The sequence below is a fragment of the Grus americana genome, chromosome 9 (genome assembly GCF_028858705.1).
Source record: "Grus americana isolate bGruAme1 chromosome 9, bGruAme1.mat, whole genome shotgun sequence".
Taxonomy (NCBI): Eukaryota; Metazoa; Chordata; class Aves; order Gruiformes; family Gruidae; genus Grus; species Grus americana.
The window spans coordinates 19,242,795-19,269,167 of NC_072860.1; the positions used below are offsets into that span (position 1 = coordinate 19,242,795).

General features: G+C 42.3%; 1 protein-coding gene across 14 annotated transcripts in view; it reads left to right on the top strand.

Moving 5' to 3' along the window:
- MCF2L2 (MCF.2 cell line derived transforming sequence-like 2) overlaps window positions 1–26,373 on the top strand; it is a 178,992-nt gene that overhangs the window by 145,832 nt on the left and 6,787 nt on the right. For 8 of the 14 annotated variants that reach the window (XR_008578250.1, XM_054835054.1, XM_054835046.1 and 5 more), the window contains 11 exons: window positions 1,062–1,283; window positions 2,650–2,742; window positions 3,159–3,237; window positions 6,463–6,535; window positions 10,240–10,349; window positions 14,303–14,398; window positions 18,343–18,432; window positions 20,589–20,660; window positions 22,409–22,495; window positions 24,679–24,797; window positions 25,368–25,480. Coding sequence is in view for 13 of the 14 variants with exons in the window: in XM_054835054.1 (XP_054691029.1) it covers window positions 1,062–1,283; window positions 2,650–2,742; window positions 3,159–3,237; window positions 6,463–6,535; window positions 10,240–10,349; window positions 14,303–14,398; window positions 18,343–18,432; window positions 20,589–20,660; window positions 22,409–22,495; window positions 24,679–24,797; window positions 25,368–25,480 (1,154 nt within the window). In the remaining variant the exon portion in view is untranslated. The remainder of the gene's footprint in view (window positions 1–1,061; window positions 1,284–2,649; window positions 2,743–3,158; window positions 3,238–6,462; window positions 6,536–10,239; window positions 10,350–14,302; window positions 14,399–18,342; window positions 18,433–20,588; window positions 20,661–22,408; window positions 22,496–24,678; window positions 24,798–25,367; window positions 25,481–26,373) is intronic. The other 6 variants (XM_054835047.1, XM_054835048.1, XM_054835049.1 and 3 more) reach the window with 6 other exon arrangements.

Sequence of the window (26,373 nt, forward strand, 5' to 3'; positions counted from 1 at the left end):
GGGAGAACAAGTTGCAATCTGTAGTTTAAGAAATCAGACATTCCTACTTGGAGCCAACGTCATCACCTTATAATCAACAGAATGTACACATGCTGAAAATAAGTACTTTAATAATGTACTGAGCTTATTCTCTCAACTTATTATACAAAGCACTCCTAGAAAAACTTGCTGCTAGGATAATTATGTTTATCATTATTTGCTGAAGCCCATTACTATACAGATGTTGCCATGTCCTTTATCCACACATTGGTACACTCTTTAGTACTGAGCTGTGCTATAGTTTGTGCTGGTGGTATCTGAGCCAAATATTTATATCAGTTGAAGTATTTACCCATCACTGGTCCTCAGACAAGGGCTTTAACTTAGAAAGGTCTTAGTTTCACTCTCCCTCAGGTACTTTTATGGCTCCTTGGTGCATTTACTCCGTCTTTGCCCAAGGCTGTGCAGCGTTGCATCGTTTGCAGATGGTGAGCTGAGAAACCATTGACAAAGCTTTTGAAGACTATTTTGCAATGGGAGGGAATTACATACCTCTAGGCACCAGTCTGTGTCTTCAGACATCTAAGCGTCTTTCAGGGTTTTGCCCAGGGATGGAAGCTCGTAGCAGAGCAGAAACCGAACCTAGATCCTTCAGAGCCACCACCTTTGCTTGGGTGTCTGCACTGTACTGGGCCTTCATGCTGCCTTGCAGTCAGGAGTCTTGAAACACAGTTCTTGTCAGAAGGTGCTTCCTCTGAGGTCATCAGAGGGGACAGCCTATTTGTCAGATCCGAAGAGGTCCTAAGACAGACCTTAGACGCTTACTATGAATGGGGAGACAAACTGGGAATTATGGACATGGAAAACAATGGGCTAATGGTTATATGAAGAAACCACACAAGTTTAGCAAGGAGACGTGTGCAGACGGGATTCCAGCTATAACATGTCCGCTGTCCAACACAGGGGATGCCTAGGCATATGCCTCTGTCTGGATGCTTAACCACCACTGGAGGAAAGAACTGTGCCTGGGATTACCCTAGTTTGAACCTGATGTAGGCTTTCTTTTTTTCCTTGCTTGCTAGGGGGACGTCAGTGAGCTTGGCAAGCTTTTGATGCAAGGTTCCTTCAATGTGTGGACTGACCACAAGAAGGGACACAACAAGGTGAAGGACTTGGCTAGATTCAAACCGATGCAGAGACACCTCTTCCTCTATACAAAGATGCTACTTTTCTGCAAGAAACGGGAGGAGAACACAGATGGCCATGAGAAGTCAGCTTCATACAGCTTTAAAAATTCATTAAAGGTAATAAATGTGGTAATGGTGAGGGAGAGAAATAAATCTGGTGTTCTCACAACATGGGGATGTTTCCATGTGGACACTTGAAGAAGGTACACATATCTGGAGCTGTCTTGCGCCCCTGAGTAAATGAAAGCTCCCATTTAGTTTTGATCTGGAGACAGACCCAGCCATATGTCTTGCAACTCCAGATGTGAACCTTGGTTTTGAAACTTGATATAAATGGGCACCTTGTGCATTCTTGCCTAGCATCCCATAAAGAGAAGCAAGCCTGAATGGACTTGCATCTCTCATTGTTCTGCCTATAAGCATCCTCCAAGTTCAGTTCTATTGCAAGTTTTACTATTGACATCAGTTGAGCAGGTATATTCTGTGACAGTAATAGCTACGAATGAATCATAGTGCAGTAGAAGTGCCCTTTTATTTGCAAGAGTGACATTTCCAGATATGAATCAGGATATTTTCTGTTAAGATGACATTCACAAGTAGGTGAAATTTTCCCTTCAAGCACATTGATGTGACACTTGTGACTTCAGACAACTAATATGGGTCACCAAGTTTAATGCTGCAAACTCATTACAGGGTAACCAGACAGGAATTGTAATAGAACCTGGTTCAAGTGAACCAATTCATATAAGTTTCATTTGAAGTTTCTTCCTGTGGACATAGCAGGAATGATGACATAATCAAAGCTGTTTAAATCTTCAAATCTAATGCTGAGGCAAATCAGAACAAGGGGGATGAACAAATACAGGAAGAAGATGGGAAGCTGGTAAGTCTAGTAGCAGCTGGAATTCAAAATTGTGGTTAAGAATCTATCGTTTAAGAAATCTAGAATTATTTTCTTCAGTTCCTTGTTCATCTTGCCTAGTTAGGCACTTAGCTCCTTGCTCATGTCTTTTTTTAATTTTCCTGAAACTATATCAATTTTTTGGTGTTGTCTGGATTTGCAGATGAGTCATTAAATCTCACATAGCCCCGTTCCATCCCTCTTTCTCTCCCACCTCAACAGGTCAGTGATGGCAAGTTGAAAATAGCATCTTCCTCAAACTGAAAATTTGTATAGGTGGATAAGAGCCAGGATAGGGTTGAAAACTGACCCACAGTTCAAGCAAAAAAACCAAAAAGGATAAACTCATGATCAGGCATTAGCCTGTGTTACTTCTGAGCACTTAATTTTTTTTGTTTATTTTTCCTATAACAATAGGAAAATTAGATGTTGAGAAAGAACATGTTCTGAATTTTACTTTTAGTGACTCCCTAAGATGCAGAAGTGAATGCAGCCTTTTAAAAATGCTTCTCAGAGGAAAAAGAGTTTAAAGATGATTGACATTTTCCAGATTCCAGCTGCTTCTTTTATATTTTGAAACAGATGAGCACTGTGGGCATTACAGAAAATGTAAAAGGTGATAACAAGAAGTTTGAGATCTGGTACAATGGCAGAGAAGAGGTCTATATCATTCAGGTAACAGCAATCTTTTTTTTTTTTTTTTCAAGGACTATACTTCCTTTCAATTGAATTGTTTTTAAGAAAGTTTTCAGTTTCATGACTTGCACTGTCCTGTACACTCAAGAAACAGTAGCCATTGGAAGCTTCATTGTTGTGTTGGCACTGAAATCACCAATTTATCACTGTGAGAATGGTCGTGATTTTAGGTAAAAGAGGAAACAAAGTAGTGGAAAATTACTTGGAACGCTGGACAGAAAAGCAAGGAGAGAACCTTAGATTCACAGTAACTTTTCCGTTGTCTGCTTTGCTCAAAGCTGGCCACAGTGTCCCATTCCTTGGGAAAATTGAGAGCAAATGTAGGTCAGGGCAGCCAAGTGACTGGCAGCATGCTTTAGCTAAATCTGCTTTGCCTTTTCCTCTTGTGTTCTCAGGCGTCTTCTGTTGAGCTGAAAAACACCTGGATTTCAGAGATTCGCAAAGTCCTGACAGGACAACTGGAAGCATGTAGAGGTAGGACACACAGAGCGAGATCTGGTAATGTGGCCTTCCTTCTGCAGCTGTGTGTGACCGCATGGAGCTGGGATGAGATACAGTGCTGTCCAGTACCACCAGTGACATCAGCAAGAACAGATCCTCTATGCAAGGATCAGTTCGCTGGTTGCAGCATTGCTGGGATATAAACCCTTGTCCTGATCAAAGAAAATTTCTTAGAACTTTAGAAATGGCATGAATAATTATTCAATTCACAGTTAGTCCAAGGAACGCGATTTTCCTCTGTTTTCCCTCTCAAGCCGCAACCGTAGAAACACCCATTTACATCAGCATGTGAGGAGATGGTGTCCCAGACTTCACTCTGTGCCTTCTCACAAGACCTGCCACAAAAGATCTTCCACATACATGACCAGACACAGCAACTGTTCCTCTCCGACCTACTGTTTGGTTTGCTGTGTTGTGTTTTTGAGGGTTTTTATTTTAAATCTAGTTGCCCTCCTTATGTTTTAAATGTCAGTCAGTTAGTTATCCCATCTTTTTATCTCAGTGACCTCCCTGTAAAACATGATTAATGACATTTCCCTCTCTCACAGAGATGTCACTATGAAGGTTGATTTGTGACATGCTCAACACATGAATGATTGAAGCCTCATAAGTACCTAAAATAATGACACCCTTTTTTATGTAGGATATTGAACCAAAGACAGATAAAATACAGCTAGGTTATTGCAGATAGCTTTCATCACTATGTTCTCTTACTATCTGAGATACTATTCTGTTTATGAACAAGAGTCCTAAAAGCTATTTTTCAGGTGCTCTCAGGACAAAAAAAAAACCATAGCTGTGTCCAACACAAATTTTTCCTGGGCCCTGGCATTGCTTCTCACCTTGACATGTGATTTTCTACTTCTCTCATACATACACCTCTCTTTAAAGCAATGCCAGCAAAGCCTGTCCACCCACATCTTTCAGATTCCTAAGCAGACTTTGTCCTAGGTGGAAACCTGTACCTATGCTTTAACTTTAGAGGTCACCTTTATTTTAATTGTCTGTTTCACAAAGACAATGAGTTCTTACAACCTCCTTAAGTAGAGGGAAACAACTATGCACATTAGCCTCAGCAATTTAATCCAACCAATAACAATATACTTATTTATAATGCTTACTACTCAAGTCTTTTGTTACTATTCTTGGCTTCATCCTTTCTCTTTTTTATTCTGAATTTCACTGTGGTCAGTTCAGCAGGAACTGCTGAGGAAAGAACTCAAGATTCTTATCAGTGCAGTTTCAAGACTTGATCTAGGGATTCTCTGATATGGTTTGTAATATTTACTTCTGAAGTATAAAAGCTGGCTTTACGTAAGCTACCACAGAAGAGAAGAGTAGTTTACAGAGAAAATGTATGTGTTTAGCAGGATAGAGTGCTAATCCTCCATGTGTGTTTCTAGGGAAAGAAAATGAAGCTTGTATGTCACCCAGATGAACATTTGTGACATCTTTATTGCAAACAAGACCTATATGCTAGAGTTACTATGCATTTTCCAGAGAAAACTATGCAGGAATCAAGACTGAAAAATTTTGAAAACATTTTTATTTGGATATTCTTTATTGTTTTGTCTTAAGATCATAGGATCCTAGGATATTCCAGGTTTCAAGGGACCTCAGGACATCATAATCCAACATCCTGCTTAAAGCAGAATCAGTTATTGGTCAAACCAGGTTATTCAAGCCTTTATCCAGTCTGGTCTTGAGAACATCCAAGGATGACTTTCATCCTACTCTGTGAGCAAACTCAAGCTTTATTCATTGTGAATCGAGCAGAACAGCAGTCAGAGGGCAGAAACTGTATTTTATATGCTATTGCAGCTCTTCCCATTGCCTTTTCCCAAATGATCACATGAATCAAAGCCCTTATTACAATACTGATGGCAGAAAGCGAATGCTTTGTGCTGTGGTTTTAAACAGTTGTTTCTATTTCCAATGACTCATGAAAGAAAAAGCCTTAACTCATGCTTAATTCAAGACTGGATATTTCTCAAACTGTGCGTTGTAATGAGAGAAGGGAGAGGGATACATTTGTTTATCTGGGCTGGTTTTAATGACTGTTGTTAGGAGTTGCGCAGAGGGTTGGAATGTTGGAAGGAACCAGCTGAGATGAATGAGTGAGTAAAGGGCAAAGAAGGTGGCCAAAGGTATGTGATAAATAGTTTAACATATGGGTCATTAGTGTCCAAACACTTGTGTATATACACTCCCTGCAGTGAGTGTGGAATGCTAACAAGGCTTTGGGTAACACCTTGATCCGTCGATCCCAAAGAGCATAATTATCTCTTGCAGGCAAAGGAATTACAGATGCAGCTTAAGGGATTTGTGCAAGGCTGTGAATCAGTTGCCAAAACCAGGAATGGAGCTACTTCTGACTCTCCACCCAGAGTGCTCCCTTTCCCCCAGCATTCCCACCCACAAAAGACTTTAAGTTTAATCTTTCAATGCTCCCCCTGTCCCTTTGTCTGTTCTCCTTTCATTGACAGGAGCTTCATCTATTTCCAGAGTGAAATAGCCCTAGCATCTCAGCAATCTGAGGGTTTGAAAGCAGCTCCTTCCATTGCTTCCTCACTTCTCAGTGTGTGATTCTCCTGGCCCTCAAAACCAGGTTGCCAGCATCTTTCTTATCATCTTTCTCCACTCATGAGTTACTGGACATAGGTACAAACGAGTCTGTTGCTACCTTGCAGCTGTGCAAAAAGAGTGAACAAGTGACATCTGAATAATGTTTTATTATTGCTGCTTGTCCAGGATGCTGAGCAAAAGCATTCTTCAGAGGGATGGGGATATATTCTACTCGATGGCTGTGTGTGCAAAAGGACTGATGTACATGTGTTGCTAAGTCCAGAACACGCTGTGAGCCACAAAACTTGTATTCTGGGAAAAGTGCCAATATGTCCCTTCTCTAGATCCATCTTGTGCAGTGAGCTAGGAAGAGGTACAGAGGAAAGAGAAGGTGGTAGGGAAAGAAATCTCTTCTGCACTGAAAAAGTATGGGTAGAAGAGCTGTTTAGGTAAGCTAAGTTTTCAGCTTTTAAGATCACCTTGTGCCTTTCTCTTCAAGTATGAGTATTCTGTTTTGATTGCAACAGCAGTCAAAATCTCTCCTTTCCTATTTCTCTCCCTCCCACCTTCCGTGCAAACAAAGAAGCAACTTACACAATTTGGTGCAATTTCTTTTTACTTTTTCTTTAACAGAAGCAAGTCAACTGCACCAAAGAATCACCGAGAGCGTATACCATGCACCAATGGATTCCTCCAATGCAAGCAGGTAACCACAGCTATCATGGCATATCAGGGCCGTGTTTTGTCTTGCCTTTGTGCTTTTGCAGTACATAAATTCTTAGTTTTCTGTGCTTAGCTTCCTGGGTACAAACTTAATCTTCAAATTCTTTTAAGGCAGGTAAATGCAGATAAAGGTTTTGCTCACGGGGAAACTAAAATCATAATGCAGAATTCATTTCAAAGATGATAATTTGCTTTTGCAAAAGAACCATATGCTCCAGATTAACTCAAGTTTAGACAAAATGTATTGGAACATTTCCAGGACGTTAAATGGAGCTGTCAGCAAATTTTTGTAATGACCCAATTGCTGGGCAAGTTTAATGTAAGTTGGCACAGGAAATTGCTGTGGTTTAGCCCGGCAGGCAGCTAAAACAACCACACAGCCATTTGCTCACTCCCCCCCACCCAGTGGGATGGAGGAGAGAATTGGGGAAAGGTAAAACTTGTAGATTGAGATAAAAACAGTTTAATAGGACCAAAAAGGAAGATGATGATGTTGATGATGATAATAATAATATACAAAACTACTAATAATAATATACAAAACAAGTGATGCACAGCACAATTGCTCACCAACTGCTGACCGATGCCCAGCTAGTTCCTGAGCTGCAGCCCTCCCAGGCCAACTCCCCCCAGCCTATAGACTGAGTATGTCATATGGTATGGAATATCCCTCTGGTCAGTCTGGGTCAGCTGTCCTGGCTGTGTCCCCTCTCGTGCACCTCCTGCGGAAGGGTCATGCCTCCTCGCTGGCCGGGCCTGGGAAGCTGAAAAGTCCTTGACTTAATTGTAAACATTGCTTAGCAACAGCTAAACATTAGTGTGTTATCAACCTTATTTTCATACTAAATCCAAACCACAACACTATACCAGCTACTGGGAAGAAAATTAACTCTACCCTGCCAAAACAAGGACAGATATCACTGTAAAATTTTAGCAAGATCAACCAAACCAAGACATCCCAGGTAACACAGCCAGCCTTTGAGCGTCGTACAACTGAATGCAAGAAATTTTAAACAGATGCAGTAGTGTTAATCCTGCACCATATTTTCTCTAGGCTTGGTTACATTTGCTTTTTTTAATGTTTAAGCTGAAAAGGTTTAAGGGTGAAAATCTTTCAGCAAAACCACCTTGGGGATAGGAGAAAATTATTCCATTAAAATGTGAAATGCAATCACAAAAATGTTTCAAATCAATCCAGGTGTATGTCCCTCTTATAAGGCTCTTAAAGTGAGAATTTTCAGAGCAGAAATTATAGACAAAATATGTCAATAGAAAATTAATTAACTCCAGGAAGAAAGGCCATGTGATTAGCTATTTGTCCTAGAGTAGATTAAATCAAAGGAAGAATGAAGTGGTTGTTATCCTCACTCTACCAATTATGCCAGAGGAGAGATTAGACCCTTCTGCTCCAAATGCTGGACTATTATAGGGACAGGAAGAATATGGTAAGTCTTCATGAAATAACAATGCTCTGGGCTTTTATGAATGAACAAAGTTCAGAGTGTCCTGTTGGCTGTTTTAAGCAGAGGCCACCTTGATCCTCTGTAATACATGTCTCAGAGAGAAGCAAGGACAGGAGGCTTGCAGCACAAGGTGGCTTTGCACTAGCTGATGTGAAATAGTGGATCCAGAATTCCTCAGACTGTGGAGCCCCTTCTGCAGCCTATCTTGGGATACTTTGGAGGCAAGGAGAGGAAGGAAGGAGCTAGGCTTTGTGATAGCCACCCACATGGGCACAGTCTGTGTTTATGATTGACGTGACTAAGCAGCCCCAGTTGTGAAAGGCGCTGTAAGTCAGAGCTAAAGAGCAAAGGGTTCTCTGCCAGTGGTTGGAGGCTAATTACTGAGATTTTTATCTAACCAATAGACACCCTCTCCTGGGTTGCCCATGTGTACCACTGACTCTACTGTTTATTGGGAATTGTCAAACCTGTACTGTGACATTGGGGAGATCTGTTTGCAGGATGCTGTCCCCTCCCCGAGCCATATCTGTTCAATGACAAAGACTTTACTTATTTATATGCCACTGCAGCACTTGGGGCTCCAATTCCATGAGATAAGGCAGGGCTGCTCTGACTCAGGCTTGGAGCTGAGGTGCCGGCAAAAGGGACATTTAGAGCCAGTGCCCTTAATACCAATGGTTATTGAATGTCCCAGTCTATTCAAATTCTCTTTTGTAAATTCTTCCCCAAAGTTTCACTCTTTAATCCTAAAATGAGACGCCCTGTGGTATCTATTGCTGCTGTATCTCTCTCAAGGGATGGCTGCTGCATTTCAGTGATAATGAAATGATCCATTTGTATTGTTTTCTAAGCTATTTAAACATATGCAACTTAAATAGGCTATTGTTCTAACTATCTGCTTTATTGGAAATGACTGATTCAGTCATACATCTATGTGCACAGGATATTTTTACACGGATATGCACAAACACTTGGAGTTTTACTGCAGATGCTGTTTCAGAGAAGCTCGTGTGTTTTCTTGGTGTCTTTCTCACAGCTGTAAATCTTTAACTCTGTCAGCTGCATGTTTCACATTATTTCAGCCTAGCTGGGAAGGAACAGAGAAAAAAGAATAAGGAAATGTGAGTGTGCTTTGGATTTGTTCCCATATTTACTTTGAGCCTCACTTTGTACCTGACATCAGGCTGCAAAATCACATTTTGATTTAGTACAGGAGGTAACAGAGACCTCTGTTAAGGTTCTGTCAGAAACAGGTCAGAGGTTCAAATACAAAGCAGTGAGTCCCAGGCTGCCTTGTAGTTATAAAAGGTATTCACAAATCTCTAGTATTCCAAGTGTTTTTAAGTTTTTAATGATATCTTGGACGTTCCCTTACAGCAAGACAAACCCTATGAATGTTAAGTATAACAGTTCATATCTGATTGCAAACAGCAATGTAATTGCTGATACATGTTAATAACGAGCATTTTGGGAAAGAGTATTTCAAGTGTGTAGATACAATGAAATGTGTGGACCATTCTGCCAAAGATAACAGTCAAACTCAACCACCAGACATTTGCAAAACAATGAGGATAAGAACCATGAAAAAACCTCGCAGCTCAGTGCCCTACAAACCTGGGCCAGGGGGGTCATTCACATTACAGACGACAAGGTGGGTACCTGTGTAAACCTGGCAAGATGGATCCCCTCATCTGTGGTTCAGCTGTAGACAGGAATATCCCACTTGGATTCACGTTTTCAAGGAGCAGAAGTAACAGAAGTTGGGGGATCCTGAAGCCAGTGGAATCTGTATGTTCCTCTACGCATGGTATGACCTGTACATGACCATCCAGTAGCCATTTCTCTCCTGGAGTCAAATATACTCATGCTGCAAAGGATGGAAAACTGGTGTCCTCTTTTCTAACCTGGTTTCCCACTCCTTCCTTCCAAATCCGTTGGACTTGCAAAAAGAGCTTGTGCCGACAACCAGCTTGTCCCTCTATTCTCAGCTCTCACTAAGCTCGTCCCTTGCTGTGTGGTGTGGAAAGGAGGCAGGGGCTAGAATGTTTTTTTCCACCATACGTACCTGCACAGATGCAGACTTTTATGGCACACAGAATTTTAATACGTGCCCTTTGTTCCTTAGGCTTCCATATCTGAGGGTGAAAAAAGAGTGCTTAGAGCTCAGTGCTCTGATATGTATCAAGCGGGAATGTAACTATTTTTATATTTCTTTTGTCCAAAGGTATAGCAGGAAGTCATCGAGTATATATGAAAACAAATCCGAGACATCAAATGTGGAAGCATCTAACAATAAAAACAGGAATTCCAGTCCCAGCGCCAGACAAAAGAGAGGTAGGAGTTCTGAGACAGAGCTTTTTGCTTCCAAAGGGTAGTATTTTTATTTTTGCACACCCATTTGTGGAGTTTGATGAGGATACTTTAAATGTATGTTGTTTAAACCCAGCATCAAAAAAACCAGTGCTACAAAGCTGAGTGACTGTACCATAAAACTTTCTTGAACACCAAAAAGCATTATCAGTTTAGGATTTTTTAAGTCTGAGTTTTGATGCATTACAATGCTCTTTATACAACTTGTGTTTTTTAAAAATAGAATTTGGGGGGCAATAGTATGCGTATTTTAACCTTCTATATCCTGGCTAAGTTGGTTTCTAGCTATATTTAATTTTAAGATTGTCTATGGACTTTGCTAGCTAATTTCCTTGCTTTAGGTCAAAGAGATTTTTTTGCATCCTGTGTGTATAGGTTCCCCTCTAGTGTATAGTAAATAAATGTACCTACGCTTACAGAAAGCCCCTCCATTATTTGAGGCCATAAATACAATAGATATATTCTATACAATGTAGGTTAAAGTGAACACTGAAAAGAAACTGAATCTCATCTGGCAGTAGCAGGAACAGAAAGTCTTTCAACAGCAGTTTCTCTTTTAGGTAGTATTTTGAAATGTTAGAGCAGACTATTCTAATAATACAAAAAAGAAAATTGCAAGGTCTTAAGAGATTAATGTCCAAATCAGGCTTAAAATGACAGCTGGCCCCTTTATAAATAGAGATGAAAAAAAAAAAAGAAGGAATAATTTTTCTTTGAAAAATAGGCTATTTACCAAAAGATTTTTCATTGCAATAAATTTTCATTCTGGGGAGAAAGTTATAGATCCTACATTTAAAAATCCAATGTTAAAAACCTGTTTCAGTAAAAATTTCTTTTTAAAAAATATGAACTTTTTTAAATTGAAAAAAATTTGAAAAGCAGTCTTTCATTTGAAATTCATAAACCCCTTTAAAAAAAAAAATCCAGGAAAAGTACTGATGTTTTTTAACTGGTCCAGCTTACACAAGTGTGTGGGAACTGCGATCACCCTATATGCTGATTTTCCTCCTTCTGCTTTCCCATGACCGGTTCCTCAGGGCTCTGGCCGCAGTTCCTGCTCGCCCAGCCGGAGCCTCCTCATCCTCGGGTGGGAGGCAGCTCCTGCAGAGCTGAGCAGTGAGTCAGCCGCTCCTCTCTGTGGGATTCAGGGCATGCCTCTGCATCCTGGGCTGCAGAGAGCCAGTGGAAGAGCTATCCGGCTCTAGATGTCCCCCTTGAAACTGTAATTTGTGTCCCTGTGAGGCATCTCTAGCTGGGACTCTGCAGGGCTGAGCTCGCCTTAAAAATGTACGGTTAGGTCCCGCTTTCAAAGGTGCAGAGGAATCCTGGCTGTGCTGTCTGCAGCGCGGTCTGGTGCTGTGCCAAAACTGTCTCTTTTGTGCCACCTACTGACTGGACTGCTCCCAATATCTATGGCCTTAATGTGAACACAGATTATTTTAAAATAGTTTTCTTTCCCACAGAAGGGGAAGGCACTATTGGCAAGCTATTTCAGTTTCATTATTCTTATGCCTAAGTGCCTGTGACTGAGTTACCTTCATATAAACCAGTGTTTTGTGTGGACCTGAGTGGTACGTTCACTGACTTGAAGCCATATGGGACCCGAGTCCTGCAGGAACCTCTGGAGACCACGTAGTCGAACTGCCCTGCTCAACATGGGGTCAGCTGGAGCAATTGCTCAGGGCCATGTCCAGTTGGGTTCTGAACAGCTCCAAGGATGGTGACTCCACAGCTGCCTTGGGGACGCTGTCCCAGGCTTTAACCACCTTCACAGTAAAAAATTGAATTTCCCGTATTTCAATTTGTGCCCATTGTCTCTCTCATCCTGTCACTGGGCTCCACTGAGAAGCATCTGGCTCCATCTTCTTTACTTGGTAAGATCCCCCTGAGCCTTTTCTTCTCCAGGCTGAACAATCCCAGCTGTCTCACTCTCTCCTCAAGTCAGCTCCTGCAATCCCTTAATCATCTTCATGGCCTTTCACTGGATTCACTCAAATATGTCCATGTCTCCCTGGCACTGGGGAGCCCAGGACAGGACACAGCACCCCAAGTGTGTCTCACTTGTGCAGAGTAGAGGGGAAGCATCACCGCCCTGGACCTGCTGGCAAGGCTCTGCCTCATGCAGCCCAGGATGCTGGTGACCTTCTTTGCCACAATTGCGCATTGCAGGCTCATGTTCGACCTGTTGCCCATCAGGACCTAGTCCTTATTATGTTTGGAAATGGTTTCCAGGTTTATTTAGAATACCTGCAGAACGAAGGAAAAGGTTTGAAATAACTCAGGTGGAGTCAACTTTAGAGACCTGTGTCTAATGATTGGCTGGTGCTGAGAAGCTGTGGGGACTTGGGAAATCCTATGGGGTCCCTCAGTGAAGTGGTGTAATTGCATAGCTGAAGAACTAACATAAACCCACCCCCTACACACATGCACTGTCATACTTGCCACATGACTCTGTGATAATGAAATACTATGGATTTTCTTGCTCTAGGCAAACAGAAAGTAAGTACATTTTATATACCAGTTTCTGGATTCTTTATAAGCTACAGTACCTTTAAAAGATTGCCTGGCAGTGGGAGCAGCCATGGCAGGGAATGGCTCTTAGGCCAACGCAGGCAGTCTGAAAGCCAAACGCTTCCCAGTGCGCTGTGGGCCAGCCCCACAGCTGAAACTGCCGCTCGGCAGCGGTTCCTCACCAGATGCACATGCCTGGCCCAACACTGGCATCAGGCCACTGAGTAGAAGGAGCTGAACCCCTCTGACATAATACTAATGTGTTGTTGAAATCTGTTCATCATGCCCACCTATGCATGCAGGCACCTTGGATCCTGGATTATCTTGGCTGCAAATCAGGAAGTGATGGGATGCGCTTTCCTTTGGAAGCACAGCTTGTCTGTCTGTTGCTTGCCGTCAGCGTGGATTCACTGTCTCTTCATGTTCCCTTTGTACCTTCTGGTCTTCATTTGTCCCTCTAATGATTTTCACTTGGCAGTGTGTGAAATAAAGAGGAGGAAAAAGCTAGTTGTTAAATCCTAAGGCACAGAACCAGGCAGCCGACGCATGGCTCTTCTCCTGCTCCTTTGCTGTAAACCTTCTGTGTGTTACCTGCCCACACAAAGAAAGGGACAGATGCAGAATTTGGCACGAGTGCATGGATCTGGGGCTTTGATCTAGGTCCATCTGTTTCCTGCAATGCGAGTAACTGAATATCTTTCAAACCCAGAGTCTTAGGACCTAGATCCGTCTGTGACTTATCTCTGTAAAGGCATGGCTGGCTTATTCATGTAGGAGCCTGGCATGTAAGCTTTGCAGGTGTGGCACTCCTTACATCCCAGCAAATCATGAGGTCAAATGCATGACTATATGCCAGCATCGGAGGCTGCTGGAAAGACTTCAGCAGGTAAGGCTGAGAGCGTATCAGCCACTGGGCTGATGATGGCAGACTCCTAGTGCTAGTACTGGGTAGCAGAAGTGGGACTGCTCGCAATGCTCTGTCATACATGGCCTCTGCAAGGCTGCTTCTCTTATTTCTCTCTACAACCTTGCTGTTCCAACCACAATGTTGTGTTTTCATAGTCAAAGGCACTAGATCCTTTTTAATGAGCTTGCTGCTAACCTGTATTTTCCTTTGATGAGAGCTACATCCCTTCACCTGGTTTTGTTTGGTTTTGTTTTGCTGTTGTTCTCCATTTAAACTCAGTGAGCCAAACTCAACCCAGGGGCTCTGTTTGGCTCAGCTGGTTTAATCACCCTGACCTCATGTCACCTTTCGAATTGATTAGCTCTTGCTCAGGCTTGAACTGAATCAAAATCTATTTGTTTATTTTTAGTTGTCATCCAGTGCTAACCTTTCCTTTCCCATAAGCTGAACAGCTGACCCTTCCTTCCTTATTTCTCTTCCCTCTCCCTCTCTCTCCTAGTTGATGCTTCCACCAGCCTTAACCTTGAGCGCACAGCGCTTGCTAGAAAGCGATTCACATTGCAAGGTCTTTCCAACCGCAGAGCTCCACCCAAAGGTAAAATCACCCCACGCAGCATTTGGTCTCTGGCCATCTGTCTCCTGCACTCCCACAATGTTCTCTCCATCCCATAGTGCCATCCATCACTATTTCCTAAGGTGCTGCCACATCTCACCAAAATGCTCCTGTCTGATGCACACATATGGCTCCTCTTCTCAAAGACGCTGTTACCAAAAATTGCTCCCACGGCAGTGTTGACAAGGCAAACTTTGAGTTGCCTGGTTGGGTCTTTTACTGGTGCACAGTGCAAATAATGTTTATTTCCAGTTTCTCTCAAGGGCCAAAGTGTGAACTTGTTTTAAACCACCAACCTAATGTCTTTCAGCAATTTACTGGCTTGAAGGGAAGAGTATCATCTCTGTGTTGTGCCACATGAGGTTTTCACGTGTTAAATTGTTCATTGGTTGGACCTCTTTGTTTCTTCAAATGTTGCTCAGCCATGGCCAAGTGGTTATACTGGGGAACCTGAATTCAGAAGATCTGGGCTTTATTGCCATTTCTACTTGATGATGTAATATGACACTGTGAAATGGTGTGTTCTGAGTCTTTGTGCATGAATGTTTAGAAGACGCTTAATATCCATGAGTAGAGATCTTTGCGTGTTCCTGTGATGGCTGTACAAGGAAGAGACTTTAGAGGAAAGAATGCGAATAGAAATTACACTGAATGATGGTTTACAATCACTTTCTGAAAAGATAATGTAATTACTGTTTTTATTGTTATTATATGGCTTTCCTCCTGTTCTGATAAATGATATTTCTTCTGTGAGACAAAGGGTTAGTGTGCAGTGATGGAGAGGGTGAGCATCAAAGGAGGAAGCAGGAAGATGAAAGAATAAAAGGAGAAATACAGAAGCATTAAATGACAATTTTATAAAGAGGATGAGAATACACCAAGAGCCAGTGCAGCCATAAGATTCTGGCTGCAAGGTTAAAGCTGCACTTGGTGGTAAGATCCAAGATGCACAAACCAGTTCCCATACAAAAAGGGGAGTGGTTTTCAGATCCTGTGACTTGGGGAAATCAATTACAAAATACAGATTTCAGAAATGCAGGATAATGCTGTAATTCAGGTGAGTTTGGATCTGCAATTTTGGTTTGGGCCTCTTTAGTTGTTCTATGTGACAACTTCTTGTCATGTGAAATGTCTTGCATAGTATTCAGTGTTCCAGACAGCAGAGTTCAGAGGAGTTGATACCCCCTAAGCTGTAGGCACTCTCAGCTCAAAGACTTGCTGGGTCTGGTTACTTGAGATTCCCGTGAAACACCTTTACACAACGTCCCGTTTCACTTGGTTGTGCTGTTCAGTTACTAATCTGGTCCTGGCCTAGAGGAAACCACTTGGCAAAGAGGCTGGATGGTTTGCAGCGTGGTCATTTCTGCAGGCAGTGACAACACAAAGCTGTGTTAGCACTGGATGGATGGGCTGTTAAGGCAGATTGGAAGCGGTGAGAAGGTAACAGGGAAGTTACTGCAATAAGCTTGTCCTGCTCTTGACCCCTTTGTCTAAGGATTTGTTACTGGCCGGGGCAGGAGACAACATACTGCGCTGAGCATACTTTGGTTCAGATCCACTGTGTCTCTTCATGTCCAGGACACAGGAAAGGGAAGGTTTAAATAATAAAATAACTAGGGGGAAAACAAGGTTGCCTGATGGATATCAACTGGCAGTGGAGCACAGATGCTCAGAGCATTGCTGAACTGTCTGCCCAGGCTGGATATGACGGGGTAGAAAACATTGTATATAAGCACCTTGGTGTTTTGATCATAGAAATGCTGAGGAGGAGGAGGAGTCTGGAGGAGAAACTTTACCATTCTGCACACCATCAGTGCAGAGACCCCAAGGCAGCCGTACCAGAACCAGCACCAAAGTGCGTGAAAACCCACACTTGTAGCGCTCTGCATCTCCCCCACCCTTGGGTCAGCATTTGCGGAGCCAAGCTCATATTCCTTGGAGTTGGCACAAGATTTCTAAGAGCTGTGTGGTGTAAATGTAGCCCAACATCATAATTATAAAGTGACATTTTCTTTGTATTTTAATAAGGGCAGTCGCAGCAGCCTAAATGTGGCGCCATTCCATTGTAATTATCACTGAGAGCAGAGTTTAACTTCTCGTTTTTCTTCAGCCTTTTAGGAGGTGTGAATAAGGGTGTACTTGAATACATGTGCTTTTATGAGTAAATTGATAAGGAAGTACATTGGCAGATACAGAATTTACAGTCTTTTTACAGTAGCCAATCTACAGTTAAAATTGCACTGAGATTTTAAGGAGCTAACGTGGTTTCCTGATGTTTTGGCATAATAAAACATTATAGGAATTGCAGTTCAACCAGTCACGCTAATTTTGGCTCCACTGAAACATATAGTGAATGTGGCATTTACTAGGCAGAAATATGGAAAAAACAAAGTAAAGAGAAATGTTGCGTGACTGAACATTAAAATAAGGAAATGTGAAGATGAGGAATGGGAAAGAGAATTTTAAGATCCCTGGCAAGGAAATCTTCACAGTAGTATAGTTCTGCACAGGATATTTAAAATATAAGATATAAAATCACCTGAAATTTATTTTACTCCAGTGCTGTATGCCAGTTAGCCATGAAAAAAAAAAAAGAAAGAAAAGAAGATAGACATGATTAGAGAAAGGAGGTAATTGGAATAGAAAAGTCTTTCTGAAACACAGGTGCCATCTGGGAACATCTGGGCTAAGATTCAGCAAAGCATATAAGCATGTGCTACAAAGAGTTTTATGTGAAATAACTCACCTACCCCAGCAAGTTTTTCAGTGAAAATAGAAACAACTATTTAATTTTTACATAAATGTTTCTTTGATAATTTTAAAAATGAAACCACAAAAATCACAAATAGTTTTTGACAAATCTGAAAACCTTCAACAGAATATTTAAAGCCATTTCTCCTACCATTTTCAATGGAGGTTGAGACCTGGCAGAGTTAAGTGTTCAAGTATCTTACTGAAACTGAGATATGAAGCATATGAACAGCTTTACTCATGTCTCGATGGAAACACTCACTGGAGTAATGCAGCACATGCTTAGAGTGTTTTCAGCAGAAGAGACTAAAAAGTTAATCCTGAAATATTTGTAAGCAAGCAACATTTTCTCCTAAGTGGTGCTGCTGTAGTTGGTAGGTGCAAGAAATGTATTGATGTGCTCATAGATGTGTAGACACAATCTCTCAAGAGCTGCGTAATGACCTCGACGTGTTTTGAAACGTCATGTGCTCTCTGAAACTAGCTGACAGTTAGTCCATTTACACCTCTGATCTCTTTGTGAAATATTTTGAGTCAAAAATGCTACTCACATCTCACAGTGAAATCTGAGGAAGTGGTGTCTTCATTCCTGAGTGGACTTTGAGAAAAGGCAGGATCCTAACTGGAGTAATCAAAAAAAAAGCTCTGTCACCTTCACTTTTCCGAGCTGATTTGCACTGGTAAGGATGGAGGCTCAGAGAACATTTTCAGGCATAGGCACAATTAACTTCTAGAAATGACAAATGTGAACTCCAACCCATTCATGTTTGTTTATCAGTGTAATTTCAGGTCAGTCACCACAGAACAAGCAGTTCAGTGTCTAAAATAATCCAAACCTCATCTGTAGACTCACTCCCCATTCTAACCATCATGCTCATCTCTCTGTGTTTTGTAGCTGTACTGAGACTAGTTGGTTGCTCAAATATCAATTGGCAGAAATCTCCCTTCTGAAGTATTAAAATTGGTGCAATTGGAATTGCTTTGGAAAAATATGTTCATATAAACTCTTTTCTGTGCTATTCACTTTGTTGAGGGTATTTTTCCTGGCTGTTTTAGAGGAGCAACCCGCCTTTTATTTACCCTTTTCCAGCTGCTGCTTTGCTTTGGACATCTTTTACCCTCAGTGCTTATTAACCTCTAATCCTGCCCTGCATTGCATCTGTCTGTTCTCCCAGATCCAGAATCTAAGGAAAGAGAAGTTACCCGTCGCTTTTCCCTAGCCTCCTCCATCAGCACCACAGTTAATGCTTCCGCTGTGACCAAAGGTACTGTCATGCTGCTTGCTTAGCTTCCCTTCTCCCTTCCTGCTGACTGATCCATTTACTGCCAAATGCTCTTCACAGAGTGAGTACATCAGGCTCAATTTTTATAAATGCAGGAGGTTCCAGCAGAAGAAGAGTCAGGACCAGTATAACACCTGCAGGGAGGCAGGCCAAGGCATTTTGAATGTATATCGAGGTGTGCTGCCAACATATATAGCGACTCTCCTCAATTTCCCCACAATAGGCTTCAAAGAGCAGTGCTGGTTTCCATGGAAACTGGATCAATTTTTGGCTGATGTGGGGTTACGTGTCCAATTTTTCTCTGGTTTGGAATAACTGAAATTAAATAGGAATTCTTTCTCCGTTTCCTTAAAGCTGTTTAGGACTTTTGCTTCCAAGGAGGAGAGAATCTCCTCGTCGTGTAGCAGACATCAGATGGTAAGAAAGCCTGAAATCAAGCCAAAAATGGAGTAGCAAGAGATGCCAATTTTAAGCTTATTTAGCATAATCACAGTTTTGATTAGAAATTGTCATTGCAAGGAAATTTTCAGACACGTATAAGGGAGCTAGGTGCCCAGAATGCACTGAAATCTATGCAGTTCATGTGGAAACTTACAAAAGTTTTATTTTTAAGCTGTAATTATTTTGAGAAAAGGCACTTTTACAAAATTTACTTTAAGTTATTGCACTAGTGCCTACATTTAAACTCAAAAGCAACCCATGCATTTGGGCAAGCTGGTTGTGTTGAAAATCAGTAGGATTGTAGGCACCTACGCCTACATGTCAGAGTTACTTTTGAAAACAGAACATATGGTCTTACATCAAATTCTGAATATATTGTCTTTTGGCAGTCTCTGGAATGAAGTGGAGGAACTGATTTGTGAGTTTAAGATTTGTGGGGCAATTCACAAACCAAAATAGAAGGAAAAATGGCTGAATTCATTTGTATAAAAATCTTTGCTAAATATTTGTCAGGAAGAAGGTTGCACAGTACTTGCGCAGTACTTAGCGCATTCTAAATTGTTGTGAAGGATATGAACCGTATCCTCGACTGTGCAATGAAGCAATAGGTATCTGAAATGACCTCCTTCCAGGATGTCATGAAATGAGAGCACAGTGGGATTTATCGGCAGAGGAAGGATGTGGTGTTACTGCTACTGACAATGTTTTTTTGCCAACCTCTTTAGACCATAACGCTACAACATCACTATATGGAAATGATGGGCATAGCACAGAAGAGGAGGTTCTCATAGCTTTCTGTCCTTGGCAACAGCTTCAAAAATACGTGATCAGTTACTAGGTTGTGGGAAGACTGAATTACTTCCTAATATTGATTTCCTAAGCTGGGAAACAGAAAGAAGCACATATATAGAAAGAGAATGGGCAACCAAGGGTTGTTCTTTAGTGTGGTTTATTGAAGACAGCATGTGTGAATTGCAATGAAATTCAAACTTTGTTACAGTTTCATGTCAAAAAGTCCTGTCCTAGGATCCTGCCTGCCACAAGACTGCTGGCAATTTCTTGGAATGCTGAGAACTACTTTTGTAATGATTTTAAAAGCTAGAAAACAAAATCAGTGCTTTTCAATGAAGTGTTTTATTTACAGCATCTGCTTTAAGAAAATATGTCAGATGATAAAAGAACTGAAGTGTGAGTCTTGTCTTGGCATCAGCCAAGTGCAGGTCTAGCCGGGGTGTTTGGCATTCAAGGCTATGTCATGCTGCTGTGTGCTGATCCTCACTGCTAACAGTTCAGCTGCATCACATCACCCATCCACCACGTGTGGAGTCAGGATGCAGGAGAAGCACTGTATGGGGACCTGTGACGAATGTCCTCCGCTTCTGTGGAGCGTAACTGTTGGGTTTTGTGGGCTCTTCCCTGGCAGCCTCATGGGTAGGAAGCCGAGATGGTGAGTCTGCCTGCGGTAGTGCCATCTCCTGGACAAGCGTGAGAGAAAACACCTATGAAACCTGAAGCAGACACATTGCTATGTCTTTTGCAAAAGGGGTCTGTTTCCTATCCACGTCACAGAAGTGTTTGTTTTCACCACCTAGAATTTAGGGGTTGGTCATTTTTCTGGGTGAAACAGAAAGTATTAGGGAAAGCAAGCTTCTACTTTAACAATATTTACAGCCTTGTGACTCTGCAACTTCACACAGGTCCCCTTGTTCCTGCAGTTAAAGTCAAGAGACATGAAATAAAGAGTGACCCAACTCCTCTGGGGTTTGAAGGTATGAGTATTTCCATCCTGCATGAAAACCTGTTTGGCAATCTTTTGATATTTTTCACTGAATTCACATGTCATCACTGCTGGCAGACAACATTGGAGTCCATTAGGGGTTTGGTGTTGGTTTATCTCTTTAACTGTGATAAACACAGCTTGTCACCCCCTTGCCTGTCCCCTGCACTCATGCTATATTTACCAACTTTCGCCTAGGGATGGGCCTAAATTAAACCCCCAATTCTCTGTCTGTTTTGGGAAGTAATGCTCTAGACTGTGATCTGGATCCGGATTTTCTGCCTGGCTTCTACCTCACTCCGTAGAGTGCAGCAGCAGGGAGCCAAGGGGCTACTTTTCACCTTCGCCTGCAGTCTGGCTGCTTGCACCCCTCTTCCCTTGTTAGTGTCTCTACCTAATAAGAGGAGCAGGAGCCATATGCATGAAGACTACAGAAGAGGCTAGACTGTGCATTAATATCCATTTAAGGTGCAGTGTTTCATTTCGGCCCAGCAGAATTTCCACCTGTTTGTTGCAGCAGATTCATCAATTACTGTTTATTAAAACAGTACCAAAGAGTTAAACTGGGAAGTTATTCCTCAGCTACTGGAAGATCACCAGATCCATTGTCAGCTTTTCCCTTCACAAGAGGATTTGCCAGAGCACGTTGCCTTGCGGGGCACAAGCAGTCGGGTACCCTTGCTGCAGGACAGGGAGCAGGGAGATGTAAGCTGAGGAATCCTGTCTCAGGGCTGTGTTGTTCTGTACAAAACCTTGGTAGAAAGGGCAGGTGGCCAGGTGAGTGATGGCATTGGGGACATATCAGAGCTATCTCCTACGTCACTCCCAGCAGAAGAGGAGACTGGAACAGAGAGGCTGGAACAATTCAGACACAGCAGAGGAAATACTTTTGCTGTTTGCAGAATATTTCCTTTTGCCAGTGACCCCTGGTACTATGTTTGGAGTCATCCTGGCACCCAGCAGCTGAGTTTCCCTAACTGTGGTGTTTATACCTCACCTTCCTCACTGACAGATACTTCTGATCTGTGGCATACCATGTGGCTGCAGAGGTGGGGCTATTTCAAGGTGCGAGTACTATCTGTAGGATAGAGCTGAGTTGATCCTCGCTGGTTAAAAACACGGTCCTACTGCACAACATCCCTCACCAGATTGAGTTCCTTTAATGAACATTATCGTCCCTTTACCAGAAGGTATTGCTGCTATTGCCAGGGCTCTGACAGAGTTAATAACACAAAGGATTTGATGTACATAGATAAAAACTTCCCCCACAAAATTGCGTTGCATTCAACAAGAGTGAAATCATTCATTTCTGGCTAGGAAGAAGAGCCTCCCTGGTCCCCTTTCATTGCTGTATGGATGGGCATCAAAATCATATACCACTGCCTACAGAATGATTTGAAATGCTGCAAGGAAAATATGTTAAAAATGTGTAAGGAAGCTGTAGTGAAATAGAACACTGCACTGTTCACCCAGCAATCGGTTTCCTTAATTAACATCAATATTTCTGTTTGATTCATTTGGCTGTTCTCTGTCCTTCTCAGCCTTAGTTTTTCTGTGGAATGCTGCTATCTTTTCACTCATTTGTGCTGGTCATGTGTCTCCTCTTCTAAACTGTTGGACACCGGTCCACCTGCTTGTTAAAGAAACTACCAGTTGCAGAGGTGATACAGGAATTCACTTTGTACTGGTTGTCTGGTCACTGTTTCCCCTTGAAGACACAAATTGTACTTCCTGTCACAGATGCTTTTGAGAACACCATATTGGCCCAGACTAAATGTAATACCGGTTCCACCACGAGACCCGTACCTAGATCTGCTTCACAGACAGGTAAACAAAATTAAAACATTTATCACCTCAAATTGAGAGCGTACTATAAATTTATGATAATATTTACTTTCTTTAACTTGAAAAGATTTTTCTCTTTTCATGAACATTATTTCCCGTGAAAGCAATGAAAGAACAAGCTTGGATCACTAGCAGGTTTAGAAACAATGTCCCAGATTCTGGTTTTGTGTAGGTCAGGCACAGCTGAAAATAATTCTTTTAATTGATGTCAGAGAGCTCAAAATTGGATCTGTGTTATTTTATAGCTCGAATTAAGTACGTAAAACTTAGGCTATTTCTTTCTGAAATTAGAATAGCAATTTGTATGGAAGAGGAAGGCTGATGCATGTATTTGTAAGGAATCTTTGCTGTTTAAGTTTCTGCCTGGGATGTTTTCTACAAATAACAACGGCAAGAGATTACCGAAGATTCGTCTAAGGGGGATATCTTTTTCTTTTGGTTTTGTAGCCCACCCTGTGAATATGAACTAAAATTGCTGTAGCGGTTTGAAGCTAATTAGCATCAACGTATTCTTGTACATTTAGACAGTATTTTGCTAGTATTTTGCTGGTGTGATTCAACCGATACAGAATACGGGGTCCAGTTCTGTATGCTGCATGGTCTGTAAATGAAATTGTCTCTTCCATCTCAAAAGTCTGTTGGTATAGGCCTTGGCAGGGACACTCACAACCCAGCACGACTGCCACTTCAGAGGCTAGTTTACACGTTGAAAAGCATGGATGACCTAGCCATACCTGCAGGGTTATAACTGGGGATGCTGCCCTGGTGGAAGAAGGTCACAGCGCCTGCGTAACAGGAGGAAGGAGAAGGGGTGCAGAGCTGCATGACCCCATGTTGCACTAACCAGTGTCTGTAGCAGGGAGGATGCAAATGGGGAGGGGTTAAATAAATCAATTAATAAACCTATATCTGCCAGACCAGATTGCTTTTCTGTTTACTGCCTGAACTCCCTGGCCGTATTGTCTCGGGCCAGGCTTTGCTGTGGGTTGTGAGTGCTGGGTTATGCAAATCCCACTGCACGAGCATCTGTCTCCGTGCCTTTTGTCGGAGCACTGCTTTGCCTTGTTGAGAGCAATGGCTCACCGGCTGTAAAACACTTGATTCAGTGCTCAGCCCAAGTCCCTGTGAATCAGCTAATGCAGAGCAGGTACACTAAGTAGGAAGGCACATGGTGATTTGACTGACTCCATTCAGCTTGTATCTGTCAGGGCTACGGAATCCCTTGGTAGATGCAAAGTCTGTTTCCTCCTAGCTGGACTGTAGTCATCCCTGTCAGAAAAGGGATGGGCATCAAGTGTGAAGGAAGGTTAGACCATGACTGGCATCTGTACAGAAGAGGCTGAGTTACTTTTCCATCATGGGAGCCTCAAGCAGGCAGGTCTTATAAGGCTCAGCCTGGATTTCCCTCAGGACACATCCTCTGGGCATGCCTTTGTAGGTAAAGACTGCTGTTGCGCTTGGGCTGGAAATCTCTCATTGGGTGTCTTTCACTGGGCTGGGGTGATTTTGAGTGCAAATCATGCACTAAAACTGCTAACAGCAGAAATATTAATGAGATCTTCTCTACCTACCACCAAGGTCTTGTTGTCTTTGTGCCTTGTTGTTTACTCCATCCCTTCCCTGCGCTTCCAGCCTGCTCCAGGGTATAGATTTGTAAAAGTTGTTCAAGTGGTAATATCACCTTGGGGTGAGATGGAGATAAGTCAACCAAAATTCAATGGCTTTGGACTTCAATTTATAGATAAACTTGTTGAGGTAAGCTGCAAACTGAATGAGCATGGCCTTCTGAAAGTCACATCAGCAAAAGTTATCATTTGCTACAGCACTCACTCCGCAGAAATATTGCTGGTCCTTGCTTTTTGTACCTCCTGAACTAAAGAGATTTAGCAATGCTAAACACTCGAGGTATTGATGGGCATGCACACTGTGGCCACGCAATCTTCCCTCCCACAAATGACAGCAAGTGGTACAGGTTTTCAGAGACGGGATAATGGCTGCAATGTAATTTTTATGGCAAGATCAGGGAACAAGTTGTAAAAAGGTACAAGCAATTCAGTAAGTGGAATACTGGGAAGTGAACCTATGACATTTAATTTTAAAAGACTGAGTCTGAACGAGGCTAATGACTGATAGCTAACTCTTTTTTGTTTATCTCCTTTGAAAAGGTTGGCCCAGCAGGCAAATGCCATCTCTAGACACATTTGAAGATTTCGAAGCCATCCCCTCCAGCACAGATGAACTCTCCAACTCTTCTGACTTGGAGGAAGAGACGAACCCTAACAATGTAATTCCTTTTTCAAATTACGCTGCCCTTTCCCAGTGCAATCTCCTCTTCTCTGAAGATCATGATTTAACCTGCAAAGTTTGGGTTCATACCAGCCTTAAACTCATGGATGTTGGGGAATACAGAAGATGGGAATTTGATCTGGGGTGTTGGGAGATTATTCCAGTACTATTTTGTTGATCAGGATCAGGACCGTAAAAAGTCACCCTTACTTGTAAGCTGTAGCTTTACCTATTACAAAAGTGATGGAAAATTCTGACCCTTTAAAAAAGTAATTTCAGACTTTTCCAGATAACTTAACCTGGTGTCAGAAACTCAGTTTCTTTATCAGAATAATGGCCGGCTGGTTAATTCTAAAGCCTGAATGCACAGCACAGTTCTGTCCTAAATTTGAATAATATTTAACCTGGGCACAATAAAAGGAATCAAAAGCGACACAATTCCCTACAGAAGAAATCTCTGCCAGCTTGAAATCCCTAATTCAGTGTTTAACTAAACTCACTCTCTCTTGCGCAGTGTTCTTTCATCCATAGTAACTGTATTTCTGGTGCATTGTTTCATTTGTTTTAGGGGACCAATCTTTTTCGGGTAGAAGGCAGTTTTGACAGCTGTTTCCCGGATTCTCTTACACTTGAGGATGGAGATTTAGTGCAGTTTGTGCAGGAAGGAGAGAACGGTCAATGGTGAGTACAACAGAGAGACAGAATTTAACAGGTAGAACAGCCATAACCTCCGGGAAAAGATGGAAAATATTCAGAAGAATGTCAAAGCCTCTTCAAAATCAGTCCAAATCCACTCACGCCATTGACCACAATGTGAAAGAGGCAGCGGGAGGCATGATCGTACAAGCAGCGTTGGTTAATTCCACTTGGTTGGCTTTCATTCCACAAGTCTTGTGACATGAGGATTAAGAGGACAGAAGTTTGCGTAAAGGAAATGGAGAGGAATATTTGGCTTTTGACACCTTCTAGCCAGAAGGACAACTGTCAAAGGCAGCACCTTCCCATAGGATACATCAGTAAAATCCCCATGCCTTCCACCGAGCTGCAGCAGTGAACCAGAGAGCATCTTTAGCCCCAAAGGCTTAGATATAAGACATGATTGACAAAGTGGAATGAATCTGCCCCCCTTGAGCTCGCATACATTTTGGTGTATTTATTCTCTCTTGCTGACAAGCGAGTGTTAGGAACAGACCTGGCTGGACATCTGACTTCTCCTTCCATGGGTAATTTGGAGGAAGAAGATCTGATCTCCTTGAAGTGCCTGTGCAGTCAGACCCTTCACTCAGAACTGACATGCAGCTGAGAAGGCAGCAAGTCCCATAGGGTGAAGTAGGTGGGAAGTAAACTAAACCCATCCACCCTGGATGGTATTTACAGGAAGGAGCATGGAAAATATGAAAGACTCATTTTCTTCAGCTCTGAGTTTGGCCCAGGGTTTCAAACACAGGCCAAGGCCACTGGTTCCTTGTCACACGGTCTGCTTGCAAGTGAGCTTGATCTTGGGTCACCATCTGGGACTGCTGAAACTTAGTCACCGGCTGCCTGTAGGACTGCCCTGGGTCCTCTGCCTTAGA